Raw genomic sequence first — 19,482 nt, 5'->3', positions numbered from 1 at the left:
GGGCGCGCAAGCGTCTAGGTGGAGCGCTGGACTTTATAAGGTGTGTTAGGCCATGAGGCGGTTTTTTCCCTTTTCTTTGGCCTTGTCTTTATTGTCTTTGAGTTTTTGGAGATTTTCTTCATGATGGTGACGTGTTGAGGTCTTGCGCATAGGCTCTGGCTTGCGCGAGTTGCGGCTTACGAGCTATAATAATAATGAAGCTTGCGCGTGAGGCGACTTACGAGCTATAATAATAATAGCAGCTTGCGCGCTAGGCGTCTTATGAGCTGTGAGAATAATAAAGCTTGCGCGCGTGGCGTCTTACGAGCTATGAGAATAATAACAGCTTGCGCGCGAGGCGTCTTATGAGCTGTATGAATAATAAAGCTTGCGCGCGTGGCGTCATACGAGCTATGAGAATAATAACAGCTTGCGCGCGAGGCGTCTTATGAGCTGTATGAATAATAAAGCTTGCGCGCGAGGCGTCTTATGAGCTGTATGAATAATAAAGCTTGCGCGCGAGGCGTCTTATGAGTTGTATGAATAATAACAGCTTGCGCGCGTGGCGTCTCATGAGCTATATGAATAATAAAGCTTGCGCGCGTGGCGTCTTACGAGCTATGAGAATAATAACAGCTTGCGCGTGAGGCGTCTTATGAGCTGTATGAATAATAAAGCTTGCGCGCGTGGCGTCTTACGAGCTATGAGAATAATAACAGCTTGCGCGCGAGGCGTCTTATGAGCTGTATGAATAATAAAGCTTGCGCGCGTGGCGTCTTACGAGCTATGAGAATAATAACAGCTTGCGCGTGAGGCGTCTTATGAGCTGTATGAATAATAAAGCTTGCGCGCGTGGCGTCTTACGAGCTATGAGAATAATAACAGCTTGCGCGCGAGGCGTCTTATGAGCTGTATGAATAATAACAGCTTGCGCGCGAGGCGTCTTATGAGCTGTATGAATAATAAAGCTTGCGCGCGTGGCGTCTTACGAGCTATAAGAATAATAGCAGCTTGCGCGCGAGGCGTCTTATGAGCTGTATGTAATAATGTCGAAGCACGAAATGAATCTGACCTGATCCATGACGATGTTTCCTCGGATTTTGAGATGAACGAACCACGTCTTGATCTTCTTCTTCTTCTGCTTGAGACCTGCAATGGTTTTTCGGGGGTGTGGAGGTGACTGCTAAGAAATCCTGAGGAATCTCTTGTTTACAGACACAAAAAAGTGGTGGTGGCTCTTATTGAGCATGACCCCTGAATAAGGAGGTGGAGACCTCCTTATATAGAGAGTCTCATGGCCACCATCATGGTACCCTAATGGGCCTAGCCCAGTTAGGGTTACCTTCACAAAACCCCCTCAGCCCAATAACATTGTATTAGTCCATGTAATAAAATAAGCCAAACATAATAGATTTAGGGTCGTAAAACCGGGTTTTAGTACCATACCCCTACAATACTAAAATATAATATAACATTATTAGAAACCAGACTATACCCTTTGTCACAAAATGGCTCAACATGGTCCTAGACTGGTGGTGCCAATAGATGTAACCAAGAAACCAAGGGACCAGAAGCTTCCCCTTCATAACCGGTGGCACCCCGACATACCACCCGTGGCTGAGGTTCGTGTCGGCGAGGTTTTTCGGGTCGAGATGGTTGACTTTTCTGGTGGTGGTATTACTAAAGAATACACTGCTGAAGACATTAAATACTCTAACCAATCTGTTGTGAGTCTATATATATTATATGCACAACTTTATTTGTATTGAATTAACTTCATATGCATCATAAAAGAATCTATTCATTGTAATTTAATTTATTGGATGATAGGCGTGCCACGCAGTTTGGATAATGGGTCAAAACATGTCGAGTCAGATAGTTAAAAGAAGAAAATAAAAATGATAATCTAAGTTTTTAATTAGGCCCAATGATGAGAATCTAGTATTTGAGAATATACTTGAGTTATATTCTAAAAGATCCATACACTCATCCACTACTGTTTTATCCCTCACACACCACCAGTTAATCTATGGCTCCTTCAACACCAAAGCTAGTAGTACCAATAGACCTAAAGAAGAAGCCATGGGAACAAAAGCTACCCTTACATAACCGGTGGCACCCCGATATACCACCGGTTGCAACCGTTAAAACCGGTCAGGTTTTCAGGATAGAAATGGTGGACTGGACTGGTGGTGCTATTAAAGATGATAGTTCTGCTAGTGATGTTAAATATTTAGACCTGAAGAAACACTAACCGGACCCCGGACAGATTACTGGTAACCTGGGGGTTAGATAGATGTTTCCCACGAGGGGTTAGACCCTTGGAAGATGGTTCTTCTGATAACCTGCAAAACAGACACCGTGAGCTCGTCACTGAGAAGGGGGGGGGGGGTTCCTCCTTGTGACCACCCTCCGGCGTGAGAATCAGACTAGATTGCTCTTTAAATATAAAAGTATATTAAGAGATTGCTAGAGCAGATATCAGGTATATTATGATGATATAAGATGAGATATGATAAGATGAGATGGTCATACCATTTGTGGTATTTATAGCCGAAGGTAGGTTTCCAAGGAGGTGTGGCCGGCTGCAACAGTGTTCCTGTTCCACCAACAGTAGCCTACGCACGTGCCCTGCTGGTAGTTGGTGGGTAGGTAGCGGCTGATAGCGACCAGGCCTGCTGTATACTATTCCTGTTCCACCAACTGACGGCTACGCACGTGGTATGGCAGTAGTTGGTGAGTAGGCAGCGGCTAATAGTGACATACAGTGCAGGAGCATGCTGCTCGCCATACTGTTGTCAATAAGCTGTCGTATCTTTAGTCAGATCTTTTTCCCATACCTCGTCAGGTACAGTACAGAAGATCTTCCTGTATCGTACAGACTGGCTTATTTGGGCGGGAGTATTCCCCCTCCCGCCCTTGTGCGGGATAGTTCCCGGCTTCGCTCATTCCTTCAGGTGACACTGAGTGATTGAGAGCTAAGTGCCTTGTGCGTGTAGCCTTGCTGCGCGGGTGGCCTTCCCTGATGGCTTGTATCCGAGGCTGCGGGAACAGGCGGAGTCCTTCACCATCGGGAGGCATTTCCTGCGGGACCAGCTTGCGTACTGCGCGTAAGGACGTCACGTCTCTGAGCATGGTTGGTCCTGCGGATCCAGTTGGTTTCTGCGCAGACGTCCCTCTTTTAGGTGAGTCTTGCGGGTCCAACTGGGCTTTGCTGGGACCTACCTCTTCAAGTCCCCCCAGTCCAATGTTCTTCTCATGAGTGTTTAATAAGTGAGGTGAACTTTTGGACTTAAGCAGAGGGTTTTGAAAAGGGTTTTTCTAAGGTTTTCTATGGGGATTCTTCCCGCGGAAGTCCTTGTCACTTGCAGAAATGCCCGAGTTTCCTGCTTGGTCTTTGGGTATGATGCGGGCAGGTCTGTAACCTCCTCGCAAGTCAGGAGCGTTGAGTCCCACTTGTGTGGATTCTCCATGAGGTTTTGGTAGTTTTGAACATAGTGATCAATTATGTTAAAACCACCAATTCCATCCTGGAGCTTCAAACAACGTAGTTCTCGACGTTCCCGCTATGCGGGGATGTTATTTTCGTTTCCGCAAGCATTGCCCAGAAGATCCTTCTTGGTTTCAATTCCCAGCGGAGCGCTAGGTATGTGAAGGGTTTTGCCTTAACACTGTACCTGCGCTCGTCTTACGGTTACTTTACTTCCAAGGTATTCCTGGCGTCAATTCCCTGCGGGTGCTAGGTATGTGAAGGGTTTTGCCTTTACACTGTACCCGCACCCGTCTTATAGTTACTTGGTTGCCGAGGAATATTTGGCTTCAATTCCCTGCGGGTGCTAGGTATGTGAAGGGTTTTGCCTTAACACTGTACCCGCATCTGTCTTACGGTTACTTGTTCGCCAAGGTTTACTTGGCTTCAATTCAATGCGGGTGCTAGGTATGTGAAGGGTTTTGTCTTTACACTGTACCCGCATCCGTCTTACGGTTACTTGTTTGCCAAGGTTTTCTTGGCTTCAATTCCCTGCGGGTGCTAGATATGTGAAGGGTTTTGCCTTAACACTGTACCCGCATCCGTCTTACGGTTACTTGTTCGCCAAGGTAAGGGGTATTTTCCCGCTTACTTTTTAATATTTTTAAATTTTGAATTTCGAAAGGTTGGTGGAAAGATAGGAACAGTCCAAACCTCTGAAACGTCGTGCGACGGTTTCTTCTGACTGTGTCAGGACGTGCAGGAAGTTATGGTGACGTGACATTATATGGTCATTCCAGACGCTTTTTACGGCGCGTGGGCGCGATTTTTCGGGCGCGTGGCCGCGAAATTACTGGCACACGTCCTGTCAACAGCTGTTGCCAGCCTGCTTTTTGCCACGTGTCATAGTTTCATTGCACCTTCGATTTCTCCCTCCTCCGCATTAAATTCACCGCATTAATTGCGATTAGTATATAAAGGGGGAGAGGCCTCTTTGTAATCCACACTTTCACCTTTCTTCTTCTTCTTAGTGATTTCCGGCAAATACTCCCCTTTTCAGGCAAGCATTTTCCCGAAATCACTATCTTCTTTCTGCAAAATGTCTTCCCATGATGCTGAAGCTGTAGCCGACGATAGGAGTACTGCTGGCGAGTGCCAGTGTGCTCTACCTGTCGATCAGTACCAGTACATCGTCAGGAAGTTCATGCTTGAGTCTCTTGAGCCTGAGTTTCCTGAATCCCACCAGACTGTGTACGATGCCCCCAGTGGCAAGATCGGGGTATATGCTGCATTCTTTGTCTATGGGAACCTTAGGTTTCCCTTGACAAAGTTTGTGTACCGTGTCCTGGAGAGGCACGGTGTGCACCTGACCGAGGTGCATCCGATGGCGATTGCCAAGGTCCGGCACTTCGAGTGGGTGTGCCGGATTCTGGGTATTGAGCCCTACGTGGACCGCCTGATGACCTTCTATACTTGGAGGTGCGTCCAGGGGTGGTACACCCTGACAACCCGTATTAAGGGTTTGAAGATCTGCGTGACCGAGCGCAGTCTCCGATCGTGGAAGCGGGAGTTCTTCTACATCTCTGCCCGCGCCATCCCCATTGCCATGAAGTTTAAGAAGGGTCAAGCGCTTCCGAGCCTTCACGCTTCCAGCTACCAGGAGGCGGAATGGTTCGCGAAGATATCCCGGGTCCAATCTCCGGTTTACCGGTTTGCGGAGTCCGGGATGGTGCTGCTGGGGATGAGCCGGGTATGGAAGGAGGCGTCTCGGTTTCCCATCCTTCTCGAATATGGTTTGAACTCTATTCCTTATGGTATGTCTTGTCTTTCTTGCTGATATTAGTTTGTCTTCTAACTGTTTCTTTTCTTTCAGAGGGGAATGATTTGGAGTCGCTCCTGTTCCCGCGGGAAGCTGACGGTCCCGTGCGGGTGGGCACTCGTGCTCTGGACGACAATGAGTTGCCCATCCTGGAGCAAACGGCGGATCGGTTTGTGGAGGTCTATCCGCCGGGCCAAGAGATCCTGAGCCACCGGCGGCCAGGTAAGGCGATATTCTATCCTCAACCCCTCAATGCTGTACCCGCTGCTGGATTTCCTTACATCCTGTCTTCTTCTGAGGAATCCGCAGATGGTCCTCCCCTTGTGCGGAAGAAGAAGGCTGCCGGAGGGAAAGGAAAGGAGAAGGTGGCCTCCACGGCTGATTCGGTGCTTCTATCTGACACCGAGTCAGATAGTGAAGAGGTGGCGGGAACCCCGGTGGTGAGAAGACCACTGTTCCGGAGGCTACGACTGTTACCTCCGGAGAACCAATGACGACGACGGTGACCGGCGTCAAGAGACCAGCCCCATCGGGCTTGTCCCCGCCCCTCCGTACGTTCAGGCTCAAGAAAACCCGTAAGTACAAACATTCTTCTCTTTGTAGATTTATCATACTTCATAAATTTATTAACACTTATCTTCTTGTGCAGGCGTGGATGTTGACGCATTCCAGGGTGAAGTACCGAGTAGTACCTCTCCGCCGATGACGGTAGGCTTGGTCAGCCTACCTGAGGCGTCGACCCAGGCGCCTGCGCCTGGTCCCGCTGGTTCAGTTGCTCACTCTGAGCCGACTGTTCCAGCCGAGTTTACGCCATCGCCGGCCGTGAGTGCGATTTTTACGGCGTCCTTCACCGAGCCGGCGGTTACGATTGCTGCGGATTCTGCGGCAGCGACTGCGGCGGCTGCCACCATGCCCCCGCCACCGGCACCGATGGCCGGCCCATCAGGTACGCATGGGAGTACTCGCCAGTCTTTGCCACCTTCCCATCTGCCTGACCTTTTGGATGGGTTTCCTTTGGGTTCAGGTGATGGGTTCGGCGGTTATCGGCCTGTTATAGACCCTACAGGTGCGTAGGGTTCCTTTGGCCCTTTTTCACTTAATTTTTTTATCATCTTTTTCCTAACTGCTTTTTTGTTTTTTGCAGTGTCGGATTCCAATGAAGTGTATGTTCCGCGATGGAACATACGCCGAGGAACAACCCTTCGTACCCCTGTGGAGTGCGTGGACTGGGCTCGCCACGCTGCTCCTCATGGTGCGTTGGGGGAAGCCATGGCTAGCTACCAGGAGGGTAGGCTAACCAATGAGCTTCGGGTTCTCCAGGCCCGGATGCAGCCGCGCGTCGAGCTGCTTTGTCGTGAAAACGACAAGTTGAAAGCAGCTCGCGCCAAGGACGTATCTCAGGCGCGTGCTCTTCGGGAGGAGAACCAACGATTGACCGCAGCTGCTGCGGAGAAGGAGAAGGCCTTCAAGGCCCTCGAGGTTGAAGTTCAAGCGCGACTCGAGGCCCGCTCCAAGGCTGCCCAAGCTGTTAACGAACAGCTTCGGCTGGCTAAGGAGACTGCGAGGAACGCGACTGAGAGGGCCACCAAGGCTGAGGCCGTTGCTGAGCCTTTACGCGTGGAGAACGAGGAGCTCAAGGCCAAATTAGAGGCTCTCCAACGTGCTCATGATGCCTTGGCCATGGAAGATGCCAAGAAGCTCCAAGAGATCCTGGACCAGAGGGGCGTGCTTGACCACACCGAGCGGAAGCTTAAGGGCGTTGAAGAGGCTGCTGCAAAGGAAGTGCAACTTGCCAACCTCAATAAAAGCGAAGCCGAACGCGCCTGCACCCAAGCCCTGGTTGCCAAGGAATGGCTTCTTCGAGAAGCGTTGCCTCAGGTATTTTAGCTTTACGTCTTCACGCTTTCCTTTGTATATAGAAAAGGTGTTTGACACTTGTATTTTCTTTGTAGGTTGTGCATCGGGTCTTCTCAGAGACATCCTATGACGATGCTATGAGTGCAGCTCTCAATGCTTCTCACGAGGATGGGGAACGGGCTGGCTTCCTGCTTGGTCTAGGGTTCGTTGAGAAAGGCTTCCCGCCTTCCAACTTCCCTTTGTACAATGTTGACACTGAAGCCATATATGACCAAGCAGTAAATCAATACGCCGCCTTCCCGCATCCAGTGGTGGAGAAGGTGAACCAAGTAGCTGCTGCTGATGATGGGTTAGCTGTCCTTAAAGCCTTCCTCGAACCGCCTCGTTCTTCTGATGGAGCGGGTCCAAGTGGAGGCGGCCCTGAGGCTTGATCCTGAAGATCCCTTCCCATTGCTAGGATAGTCTTGTACGGATGTATTTATTTTTCTTTTCGTAGGCGGGTAGTTACCCGGCCATTCTTGTAATAATTTATTTGTGAAATATTAATCTTTTTGCGTATGAGATTGTTATTTCCTTCTTTGGGTTCCTTGCTTTATAAACTTATGACTTGCATACTTAGTTTAAATTAGCAATTTTCCAAGTGTTTAGAATAAGTTAACCTGTTGAACGTGGTTGATAATGGGTTAAAGTTTTGCTTCCTCTTTCGTGATTGTGCGGGTAGAACCGTCACTTGCACTTAGTAGGATGGCTTAACTTTAACCTTTATCTGACCTGCGTGTAGGTTTTCCTCATCTTTTGAGGATAAGTTAACCTTTGAACGTGGTTGATAATAGGTGTGAAGTTTTGCTTCCTCTTTCGTGATTGTGCTGGTAGAACCGTCACTTGCACTTAGTAGGATGGCAAAACTTTACCCTTATCTGACCTGCGTGTAGGTTTTCCTCATCATTTGAGGATAAGTTAACCTTTGAACGTGGTTGATAATAGGTGTGAAGTTTTGCTTCCCCTTTCGTGATTGTGCGGGTAGAACCGTCACTTGCACTTAGTAGGATGGCAAAACTTTACCCTTATCTGACCTGCGTGTAGGTTTTCCTCATCTTTTGAGGATAAGTTAACCTTTGAACGTGGTTGATAATAGGTGTGAAGTTTTGCTTCCCCTTTCGTGATTGTGCGGGTAGAACCGTCACTTGCACTTGGTAGGATGGCAAAACTTTACCCTTATCTGACCTGCGTGTAGGTTTTCCTCATCCTTTTAGGAATTTGTTTTGAACCGTTCGACGCGCGGTTGTCAATAGGTTAGTGTTCATTTTCCTTTAATGATTCATGCGGATAGACCGGCACTTTCATTTAATGGGATAATTGAACTCTTTCCCTTCAACTGACATGCGTGAAGGTTTGCCACGTTATTGGGTTCGTGCGGGTAGGACCGCCTTCCCACGCAACGACTTCACGTAATGTGAATGCCGTCACCAGTGTTGCATAGTTTAACCGTTCGACGCGCGGTTGTTGATAGGTTATTCAGTTTCCTTTAATGATTCATGCGGATAGACCGGCACTTTCATTTAATGGGATAATTGAACTCTTTCCCTTCAACTGACCTGCGTGAAGGTTTGTCACGTTATTGGGTTCGTGCGGGTAGGACCGCCTTCCCACGCAATGACTTCACGTAATTATGCGGTGAAAACCGGCATATTAGTGTTCAGAAAAGTATAAATGTAAAATCATCAGCTTCGATGTTCTTAAAGAGAATCATTTCCATTAGAAGTGGCTCTTGGCCTTTTCTTTACAAATTGGAATTGATTTACATGCAAACTGTGTAAATGAGCTCCCTTCCATGTTGTTGGGATGGGAGTGCCATCGAGCCGATACGCACCTGGTTCGGGATCTCGTTCTTTACGCAGCATGTAGTCTCGATATTGAAGCCGGAATTTTGATTCGTGTTTTCCCCAGCTGGGGTTCTATACGCACCCGCCTGCTCAGCCTTTATTGCGCCACGAGGTGCGCGAGCGTCCCATCTCTGACAAATGCTTCGACCATGTCTTTTACGTCTGTGCATTCTTCAGTGTTGTGGCCTTTTGTCTTGTGAAAGTCACAGTATTTGCTCCGATCAGCATCGTGACGATGTCGGATTATTGGAGGCTTTGGCCACGGGAGCTCTTCAGTGGCGAATATCTCAGTGACGCTTTTGCTGAGCGGCGTCCATCTGGAGTTCCGGTGCGGATGTGCATTATCCCTTCCGCCCAATCGATGTTGCAAGCCGGATGAGGTGTCAAAGTTTACCCTTGACTGCCAAATGCCTTGCTTCCGCTTTTTATTTAGTCGGGCGGTGAGGACGTTGTCTTCTCTCGTCTTCTGAGTGTAGAGGTTTGTGCTCTGTGGGAGATCTCTACCCAGTTGCTTCTCTGTTTCCGCATAGCGTTTTGCTGCTGTCATGATGGCATCCCATGTGGATGGCATGCCATCTTTACCTGTTAGGGTGCGGATGAGCTCTGGGTCATGCGCGCCCTGGATGAAGGCAGCGCGAACAAGATCTTCGCTGATATTGCCCAAACTTAGCTTCTTTGAGTTGAAGCGAGTGATGAAGTTTGGCAGAGATTCATCTTCTTCTCGTATGCATTTGAGGATTGTCCATTGCTCCTCGGTATACTTCCGTTGCTGGCTGAAGTGTTGGCTAAACTTCGGACAGATTACTGGTAACCTGGGGGTTAGATAGATGTTTCCCACGATATACCACCGGTTGAAGTGTTGGCTAAACTTCGGACAGATTACAAAAGCTACCCTTACATAACCGGTGGCACCCCGATATACCACCGGTTGCAACCGTTAAAACCGGTCAGGTTTTCAGGATAGAAATGGTGGACTGGACTGGTGGTGCTATTAAAGATGATAGTTCTGCTAGTGATGTTAAATATTTAGACCTTTCAACTGTAAGTTTGATTAGTCTGTTTAAAGGATGTGTCTAGATAATATATAAGTTATAACTGATAACTTGATAAGTCAACTATTGATAACTATGATAAATATGTTGTTTTTGATCTGATGAGTTTTGATCAGGTGCATTATCTAAGCGGGCCGATTAGAGTTGTTGATGAGGACGGGCCGGCTAAACCGGGCGATGTTCTTGCGGTTGAGATATTGAATTTGGGTCTTCTTCCTGGTGATGAATGGGGGTTTACTGCTATATTTGATAGAGAAAATGGTGGTGGTTTTCTTACTGATCATTTCCCATGTGCCACAAAAGCTATTTGGTATTTTGAAGGCATATATGCTTACTCTCCTCATATCCCAGGTGGTTAATAAATACTTGAAAAACATACTGGTTGTCACAAGTTGATGAAGTAATATAAGTTAGAACCAAGTGTGTAATGTGTAATGCTGGACAGGTGTACGATTTCCGGGTTTAACACACCCTGGAATAACCGGAACAGCGCCTTCAATGGAACTACTTAATATATGGAATGAAAGGGAGAGAGAGGTTGAAGAAAATGGCTTAAAATCATTCAAGTTATGTGAAGTTTTGCATTCGAGGCCGTTGGCAAACCTGCCTTCAACAAAAGGCTGTCTTCTTGGCAAGGTAAAAGTGTTTGCGCCTTTGCGGGTCAACCCAACCCGACTTACGTGTACTAGAAAATACCCTTACCTGCACTAGTGATGTAGATTTTAAATAAAATAAATAAATTTGGATTTTTTATAGTATCGGTACCATAGTTAGGCGATATGATTTGAATAGGTTTCATTTGTAATTATTCTCATTATATCCGTGTATAAAGTTGAATAATAAAACAGAATATCTGACGGGGTTTTCATTATTCAAAAAATAGATTGAGGAAGGAAGCCCTGAATGGGAGAAGTTGGCTACCGAGGCTGCAAGGACGATCCCGGGAAGGGAAAATGGAGGGAACTGTGACATCAAGAATCTAAGTAGAGGTTCAAAAATATACCTTCCAGTGTTTGTGGAAGGGGCTAAGTTTAGTACAGGAGATATGCATTTCTCACAAGGAGATGGTGAAGTTTCATTTTGTGGTGCAATTGAGATGAGCGGCTTCCTTGAGCTCAAGTACAATGTTCTTGATAGTTTTTTGTATACGTGTTTGTTAAATGTTGAAGTGGATTGATTAATCTTGTTTAACTGTTATTAGGTGTGAGATAATACGAGGCGGGATGAAAGAATACTTAACTCCAATGGGACCGACTCCTCTTCATGTTAATCCTATATTTGAGATTGGACCGGCCGAGCCTAGATTCTCAGAATGGTTGGTGTTTGAGGGAATCAGTGTTGATGAGAGTGGAAGACAACATTACCTAGATGCCAGTGTTGCTTACAAGCGTGCGGTCCTAAATGCAATCGACTACTTGTCCAAATTTGGATACTCCAAGGAACAGGTTTATCTTTTGTTGTCATGTTGTCCTTGTGAAGGAAGGATTTCAGGAATAGTTGATGCTCCAAATGCTGTTGCCACACTCGCAATTCCGACTGCTATCTTTGATCAGGTATACTTGACTCGCATATTATCTTTAACTGAACCGAATAATTGGATATAATTTGTTGCAGGATATTCGTCCAAGGGCGAACAAGGTGCCTGTAGGACCGCGCGTGGTGAGAAATCCTGATATCCCAATATGCACTTATGATGGAAACTTACCGATCACAAAGAACCCAAGTGCAACACAAAGTTAATAACAAAACTCTATTATGTTGTCAATGTTAAACACAGTCTCCATACTTAACTATCTTTTAATGGTGATACTGTTAATATGTACTCTAAATGTTTGAATGTTCACACATGAATAAAAGGTTTGAAAAGGTCTGACCCGTGCACTTTTGGAAGCAGGCCAGGATAGATTCGTAGCAACTAGCAACGATCATAGAGTTTAAAGCAAAATATGATCTAACCAATACTTAAAACTTAATATGATTCATCTGAACTGATTTCCTATGGAAGCTTGTAGTATTTTTTTTGTTAAATATATAATTTACACTTCCTATTATTATTATTATTATTATTATTATTATTATTATTATTATTATTATTATTATTATTATGGGAAAGTTAACGTACAAATGAAATTAACGTGCTAATTGTGAGAATCAAGTATAGTAATTATGTAATTACAGAGTAATTATGTAATTACATAATTACGCTACTTGATCCTCACAATTAGCACACTAATTTCATTGTATTTGATCCAAACTATTTTTATTATTATTAAGTGCAAGTATGTGTCACAAGTCAGTTATATGGCAGTTAAGTAATATAGGTCAAACACTACCAACCGGCACATCAAGAGGTGTTATGTTTCTGTTGTGTACGGTCGATTTGTCGATTCTTGCCCATCGGCAAAGGCAAAGCGCCAAAGCCTTTAAACAGCTTGGATTGAGAGGTCTTGGGTTCAAGTCCATAGACGACAAAAACAAAATTAAATTCGTTGTTCAAAAAAAAAATTTGTCGATTCCTATAAATCCTAGTTGATCGAACCTATTATTCACCCTGCACATAACAATACAAAACATTATCCCATATTTTGTTCCTGCAAATTCGTTCTAGACAAACCTGTACATAAGTGAAGTATTCAACCTCACCAACATTTTGGTGGGGAAATTAGTGACAATAATTACATTTTCCTGCAGACTACTTTTTAGTACATCAATTTTACCTGGTCAAAAGTTAAAGTCGAGAGCATCTTGTTCAAAAGTACAATACAAGAATGTATGTCGGGAACATTTATCCATGTGATGAACTTCTTCCTAATTCCGGCTTTTGAGGACCATAATATATAGTGAGATAACTATAAGTGAAATCATTTGTGTGGACAAAATCAATCGGCTAAACGCATGAATTAAGGAATTCAGAAAGGATTACATCAACCAAACGACCATGAATGTATATAGATTTTTTTTTAATGGACTGAGAACATATATCGATGGAGTGTATAAAGAGAAAAAGTCACCTTCCCTTATAACATAAGGAGGTTGTGGTTTGGATGAGGCCCAATAGATGAACTTATCCAAGTCCAATCTAACCCACGTTAGCAGACTGTTTCATTTCATATATTTATCATTATATATAACATTTGATAACTTTGGTGCCGTACCCAACTGGGCCACTTGACAGCACCTTAGTGAAGAATGGTGTTTTTTTGTTTTTTTAAGTTTTTGTCCGTAACGAATATAACAAAAACAAATTGAATACCAGTTTTTTTGTTTCGTTTTAGTTTCTATATCGTAACGAACGAGACCAAAGCTGACCGAATTCGCTTAGGCTCACGGCATTTTGTGTTATTTCCAGTATCGTCACGAACGTAACGAAACTGATCGATCGTCGTTTTCTTTTTTGTTTTACTTCCGGCAATGTAAAAAACGTGACGGAAACCGACCAAATTTGCGTAGACTCACCGCCTCAATGCCCATGATCAACAACAGTCAAGTTTTACCAACGCTCGAGTTATACCAACGGACGTCATCCTGTTGGTTCACCTCAAATTTTATAATTTTGTTTTGTTTTATTTTTTTGTTTTAATTCCGGTACAACAACACGCGTGACGGAAACGACCGAATTCGTATTGACTTACCACCTCAACGCTTGCGTTATATCATTGTTCAGGTTTTACCGACCTGTCCCGGCGCAACGCCCGATAAAATCCTAGTTCTTAACTAAGTTATAATATTAAACTTTTATTGTTTATTACCTCAACGAATGGTAATGTGTGGATCCTTTAGTCTTAAGACAATGTGTAGTCAAAACGCTCCACTCTTAGGCGTTTTGCGTCAAGTGACATCCCCGCTATCAATTGAGAGTTTTACAAAAAGTGGCAAAGTGGGCAAAACGCCACAACTCTACTACAATAATTACATATATTTCTCTCTCTCCCCCTACCCACACACCTTTATCAAAATGCGTGCCATAATAGCGCTTTGTAGGACCCCCCCCCCCCTCCGCCCCCAAAAAAAAAGGCCTAGGGGGGCGGTGTCCCCGACGTTTTCAACCCCAAAATGCCTAACTTGGAGCCATTGCGGATTGTCTATGGTTGCACAAATGCATGTTGCCATTAAGAAGAGTCCAACGAAACATGTATAAAGTGTTCAAAGTAACCACCACAATTTTACGTAAGCCATAAACCAATAAAAACTCTTTCTCTCAAAAGGAAAACAAAAACAAACCAGTTTTAAAAATTTTTAAAAACACCCTCTAAAAATAAGTCTTCATATTTTCAAAATTTATAAAAATTCTCATTGTGTTAACTACACAATCTACAAATTTGACATAAACGAGAGCAGTGTTTTGTATAAAATAATTTATTAACGAAAAATACAGTAAACCTAAAGAGACAAGAAAAAAAAATAAGACTGTACGTTTGAGTCTTACATGAAGTAATTTGTTTTGGGTTGAACCAATTGGGTTTTCCCAGTTATGACCTTCTTTCTTCGTGGTCACCATGTTATGTTCTTCGGGCAAAAGTATGGATTAGACCGCTACTATACCTTACCCGTACCTATGCTTGTACCGGTACCCAAAAGTAATCATACCGAAAATCTATATAGCTGGGTACCGAATACCTATTGAATTTTATGGTACATGTACTTTCAGCACGGTACACTTTTTGGTGCCACTTTGTTTATTTTTTTTAAATCTCCTCAAACTTGTTATTGACACTGGCATGAGTAGCAAATAAATTGAATCGGTTCAGGTACCGCTATGCAACATTTCTCAAACTGGCTAAATAGGTAGGAAGATATTACGCACGGGTTGAGTGTTGGACATTCCAATAAAATTACTACATATTCAAAAGTGGGTACCAAGTACCAAATACCATATTCGTAAGTATCGAAACCCTAAAATCTTGGTACCGATGGGTATTCGGGAAAAATATATCATCTCTAATCCTTCAGTCTAAGAAATGATCTATTTGCCAGGGTGATCCCGATTGTTTTCGTATTAAGAAAAATATATTATATAAAAAGAAAAATAAAAAAAGGGGTAATGAAAAAAGAAAAAGGGTAGCGATCTGAGGTCGTCTTGTTGATTATAACAATAACTTCACCCATCGTTTGATGGCCGTAAGGCCTTCGCTGCTTCAGCAATTCATCAAATCTCCTTTCACCGGCACCCCACTCTTCCTCCGTCACATCGCCTCCACCGCAACACCGCCACCGCAAACAAAAACACAAATACCCTCATCTCTCACCAGCCACCTCCTGTTCCTTCACACAGAAGCAGCCTCCGGCCGTCTGTCTCTCTACAGGAAACCCTGGCTCAAAAGATCGGAAAGGCCATCCGCCGCCCTGGCGCACCCTCCAAAGCTAGGGTTTATACAGATGTTAATGTTGTCCGTCCCAAGGAGTATTGGGATTACGAGTCCTTGACCGTTCAATGGGGGTCAGCCTTTCTTTCTTTCTTACCTTATTATTATTGACCTTCATTCATTCATTTTGTTGATTATTATTATTATGTTATAATAACAGGGAGCAGGATAATTATGAGGTGGTGAGGAAGGTTGGAAGGGGGAAATACAGTGAGGTGTTTGAGGGGTTTCACTGTACCAATGACGAGAAGTGCATTATTAAGATACTTAAACCCGTTAAGAAGAAGAAGGTTAGCTTCTTTATTATATCATGCTCTTATTTTGAGCCCTAAATTTACAAACTTTATGATTTTAGCTAGGGCTGTAAATGAACTGAACCGAACAAAGTCTTGTATTGTTCGTTCATTTAGAATTAAACTTGCTCATGAACACTAACGAGACAGAATATCTTGTTCGTGTTCGTTTGTTAAGGAGTTGAACTTGTTTACGAACGGTTCACGAATGCAAACGGCATGTACTTTTTAAGAAAATGGAAAAATTAAAGAGAAAAAAAAAGAACAACATTTTTAATCCAAAACATTGGACAAAAGCATCTTAATTATTATTGACGAGAAGTGCGTTATCAAGATACTTAAACCTGTTAAGAAGAAGAAGGTTAGGGTTATTTGTTGGTTGTCTGGTTTTGAGCTCTAATTTTACAAGCTTTATGATTTTAGCTCTATTTGACATGTATTAGGTATCATGTCATTTTCTGTTTTTCTGAAAAGGGGCTTTTTTCCCATCAGGTGTGCATCAAGTTATTACATGCAAATGAGTAAAGTTTGTTTCTTTTTATTGTTTTGAGTTGCAAAATCTGTTTTTTTGTGCTAATCGATCGCTATCTTTGCTAGATAGCTTATTCTTGCGGTTGTATTGTGTAGAGAGGCATATTAGTTATTTTTCTTTTATGATTCCTATTATCCTATATATACGTGTGTGTCTGGCATTGTAGTGTTTACTTAATTGCTTATGCAAGAAATATAAACTTATCTTCTATTTAAATAAAGAAAACCGTCAGCCTCTCTGACATCATGAAAATTTTTTTGAAGATATGTTTATATTTCTTGCATAATAAAAAACAATACAATGGCTCATATATACATATATATATATGGAGAACCATAAAAAGGAGAATGACTGACACGCCTTGTACACCATGCCGCAAGAATAAACTATCTAACAGGGGACTAGGGTTGCTATGACTGGGTTATTATTAAGTAAAATTAATGATTGATTAGGGCATGGGAGCAGATTTTACATGAATCATAAACCTAATGGTCTCAACATTGATATTCTATAGAATTCAAAATTGGTATTACCAGCCTAAGAAGCTAATCACATTATCCAAAAACTGTGGGTAAGTTATAGCCTTCTTCGTTAAGCTTGTGATTTTGATCTCTTAATAGTTTGATGCACACTTGGTGAAAGAAAAAAACCCTCTTTTTCAATGAATATCACTGTTGAAGCCATTATGGTTTATATGAAAGAAAAATGCGTAGATATAACCTAGGAAAACACACTTGGTTTATTTTGGTTGAAAGTTACAAACATGTTTTAGATCCTACTTAGAATGTTCTTTTTTTACTTTCACTCTTCATATTGCATTGTTTAACAAACATGCATTTTATTTCTTCATTGAATTGACGAATAGTATTTTTGTGAATGCAGATTAAGAGGGAGATTAAGATTCTACAAAACCTTTGTGGCGGGCCAAATATTGTGAAATTGCTGGATATTGTTAGAGATCAACAGTCAAAAACACCAAGTCTGATATTTGAATACGTGAACAACACCGATTTCAAAGTACTTTATCCGACACTTTCTGATATGGATATCCGTTATTATATATATGAACTTTTAAAGGTGAGCATCTCAAAAACTTGCATCTTTTTTCAATTACTTATTAACTATGATAAACATGACCTCTTATTTTCATGTCTAATGTACCTTGTGTGGATTGTGTTTAGGCTTTAGATTACTGTCACTCTCAAGGAATCATGCATAGAGACGTGAAGCCCCACAATGTGATGATTGATCATGAAAAACGCAAGCTTCGTCTTATAGATTGGGGCCTTGCAGAGTTTTATCATCCTGGGAAAGAGTATAATGTTCGTGTGGCATCTAGGTTTGTATATCGAATAACTCTCTCATTATAAACGAACGAACATGATCAGAAAACTTTGTTCATATTGTTAAGCCAACGAACATGAACACATATCTCGTTTGTTCATTTATGTTCATGAACATTCGTTTAGGTTCGTTCGTTTGAGTTTGTTTATGTTCGTTTGTTTACGTTTGTTTAAGTTCTTTCGTTTACACTCGGTAATATATTTATTAAAATATTTTAGGCACATTACAGTTTAGTCTTGTTTCAATAACTTTTTAGGCCCATCACATTGTCACTCACATTTTTTAATTGGTTGTAGTTTAGTTATGTCTGTTCGTTTAAGTTCATGAACTGCTCATGCATATTGTTACTAATTAACGAACGGACATGAGCACGCTCATTTTCTTGATGAACGGACGCGGACAAGAAAACCTTGTTCGAATAGGTTTTTGTGTTTGATTGTTTGTTGTGTTAAAGTTAAATGAATGAACATGAACATGCTGCGTTCCTGTTCGTACAGTTCGTATACAGGCCTATTCTTCATAGTAGCAATGAATTTGTTCTTTAAATACTTGTCACATTTTTTGATCAAATAAATCATACATGTACTCATCTTTTTCTTTTTGAATTCAGATATTTCAAAGGTCCTGAACTCCTTGTGGATTTGCAAGATTATGATTACTCGTTAGACTTATGGAGCCTTGGTTGCATGTTTGCTGGAATGGTGATCATAATTTTTTCAATCTTTATTTCTTTTTATTATATACTTTATGAAGTTTTTAAATTCATTGAATTGATATATTGACAGATATTCCGTAAGGAACCATTCTTTTATGGGCATGACAATTATGATCAGCTGGTCAAAATCGCCAAGGTACGTGTATCTGCTTATTATATGTATATATGAATGTTTGATTATAAGTTTCCTATTTTCCATGATCATGAATTATTAAATTTATAATCAATATTTAAATTTTCTTTTGTTTCTTTGGATAGGTGTTAGGGACAGATGAATTAAACACTTATCTTCAGAGGTATTGCTTAGAGCTAGATCCACATCTAGTCGCTCTTGTTGGGAGGTTGGTAACTTACTTCATTTTAAATCTTTTAATTTCATATATTTTAAAATCGTATATATTTGTTACGATGCAGGCATAGCAGGAAACCATGGTCAAAGTTCGTTAATTCTGATAACCAACATTTAGCTGTTCCCGAGGTAAGTATAAAATCTTATATATGACAAGATGTACTACGGTTCGGTCTGGGCGTATGTTTTTTTTTAAACAAATGTTGTTGCTTGTCGAGCAGGCAATCGATTTCCTTGACAAGTTACTTCGGTATGATCATCAAGAACGACCCACTGCTAAAGAAGCAATGGTAATCTTCTATTCTTGCCTTTAACACACTTTAAATGTAAGGTTACATTTAAGCTATGTTTATTTAATGTTTTGGTATTCCTTTCTTTAAATAAAATGTAGGCACATCCATACTTTTACCCAATAAGAAATGCAGAAAGCAGCAGGACCCGGGGATAGTGGGGAAGAATGAAAAAGAAAGCTGGACCTGTTTTTCCTCCAAGTTGTGACTCGCGTTTGTCCGTACTTTATTTCTATTTTTTATCATGTCCCTTCTGTTTTTAATTTTCATGTGATACCATGTTGCGTGTTTGATTGTACTTTATTTCTATTTTTTATCATGTCCCTTCTGTTTTTAATTTTCATGAGATACCATGTTGCGTGTTTGATTGTAAAACTGTATTATTGTTATCTTTTCCTTTTTGTTTTTCAATTTGAGTTTAAAGATAAATACTTCATGTTGTATGCGTAAAACTGTATTTTTTGCTTGCCGTTTTGATGGTTAGGTTGAGTTATTTGAGTTTGGACTTTGTAATCAAGTTCGTGTTTAAACTTTAAA

The 19,482-nt window shown here is 42.2% G+C and overlaps 1 protein-coding gene and 1 pseudogene across 4 annotated transcripts; both read left to right on the top strand.

The window, feature by feature from the left end:
- The first annotated feature begins 1,435 nt into the window (after positions 1-1,435).
- LOC143548876 (uncharacterized) lies at positions 1,436-11,974 on the top strand. 3 transcript variants are annotated; one of them, XM_077039929.1, is made up of 7 exons: positions 1,781-2,137; positions 9,959-10,048; positions 10,176-10,410; positions 10,505-10,695; positions 10,943-11,178; positions 11,261-11,612; positions 11,674-11,974. In XM_077039929.1, the coding sequence occupies exons 1-7, from the start codon at positions 2,009-2,011 to the stop codon at positions 11,797-11,799; spliced, it is 1,359 nt and encodes a 452-aa protein (XP_076896044.1). In that variant the 5' UTR covers positions 1,781-2,008; the 3' UTR covers positions 11,800-11,974. The 3 variants fall into 3 exon arrangements, with proteins under 3 accessions (XP_076896042.1, XP_076896044.1, XP_076896043.1); XM_077039927.1 differs by lacking the exons at positions 1,781-2,137; positions 9,959-10,048 and adding an exon at positions 1,436-1,706; XM_077039928.1 differs by lacking the exon at positions 1,781-2,137 and having other exon boundaries at positions 9,895-10,048.
- Positions 11,975-15,139: 3,165 nt separating this feature from the next.
- On the top strand, positions 15,140-19,233 carry LOC143548875 (casein kinase II subunit alpha-like; annotated as a pseudogene). The gene is made up of 10 exons (XR_013138030.1): positions 15,140-15,496; positions 15,583-15,712; positions 17,130-17,324; positions 17,429-17,586; positions 18,202-18,292; positions 18,377-18,442; positions 18,565-18,647; positions 18,721-18,784; positions 18,877-18,945; positions 19,047-19,233. The product of XR_013138030.1 is annotated as a casein kinase II subunit alpha-like (transcript).
- Positions 19,234-19,482: the final 249 nt, after the last annotated feature.

The sequence above is a fragment of the Bidens hawaiensis genome, unplaced genomic scaffold (genome assembly GCF_021521415.1).
Source record: "Bidens hawaiensis isolate Kalapana, Puna unplaced genomic scaffold, B.hawaiensis_p1.1 tig00015291_1, whole genome shotgun sequence".
NCBI classification, from domain to species: domain Eukaryota; kingdom Viridiplantae; phylum Streptophyta; class Magnoliopsida; order Asterales; family Asteraceae; genus Bidens; species Bidens hawaiensis.
The sequence above is the reverse complement of the archived record's forward strand: the minus strand, read 5'-3'. Positions and strand labels throughout refer to the sequence as shown.

What these genes read in the sequence shown, in the direction of transcription:
- LOC143548876 (XM_077039927.1), top strand. Translation starts at nt 1,488, where the DNA reads ATGGCTCAACATGGTCCTAGACTGGTGGTGCCAATAGATGTAACCAAG. An exon ending in AATACTCTAACCAATCTGTT is followed by an intron (nt 1,707 to 10,175) that starts GTGAGTCTATAT and finishes AGTTTTGATCAG; the next exon opens with GTGCATTATCTAAGCGGGCC. An exon ending in AGCGGCTTCCTTGAGCTCAA is followed by an intron (nt 11,179 to 11,260) that starts GTACAATGTTCT and finishes AACTGTTATTAG; the next exon opens with GTGTGAGATAATACGAGGCG.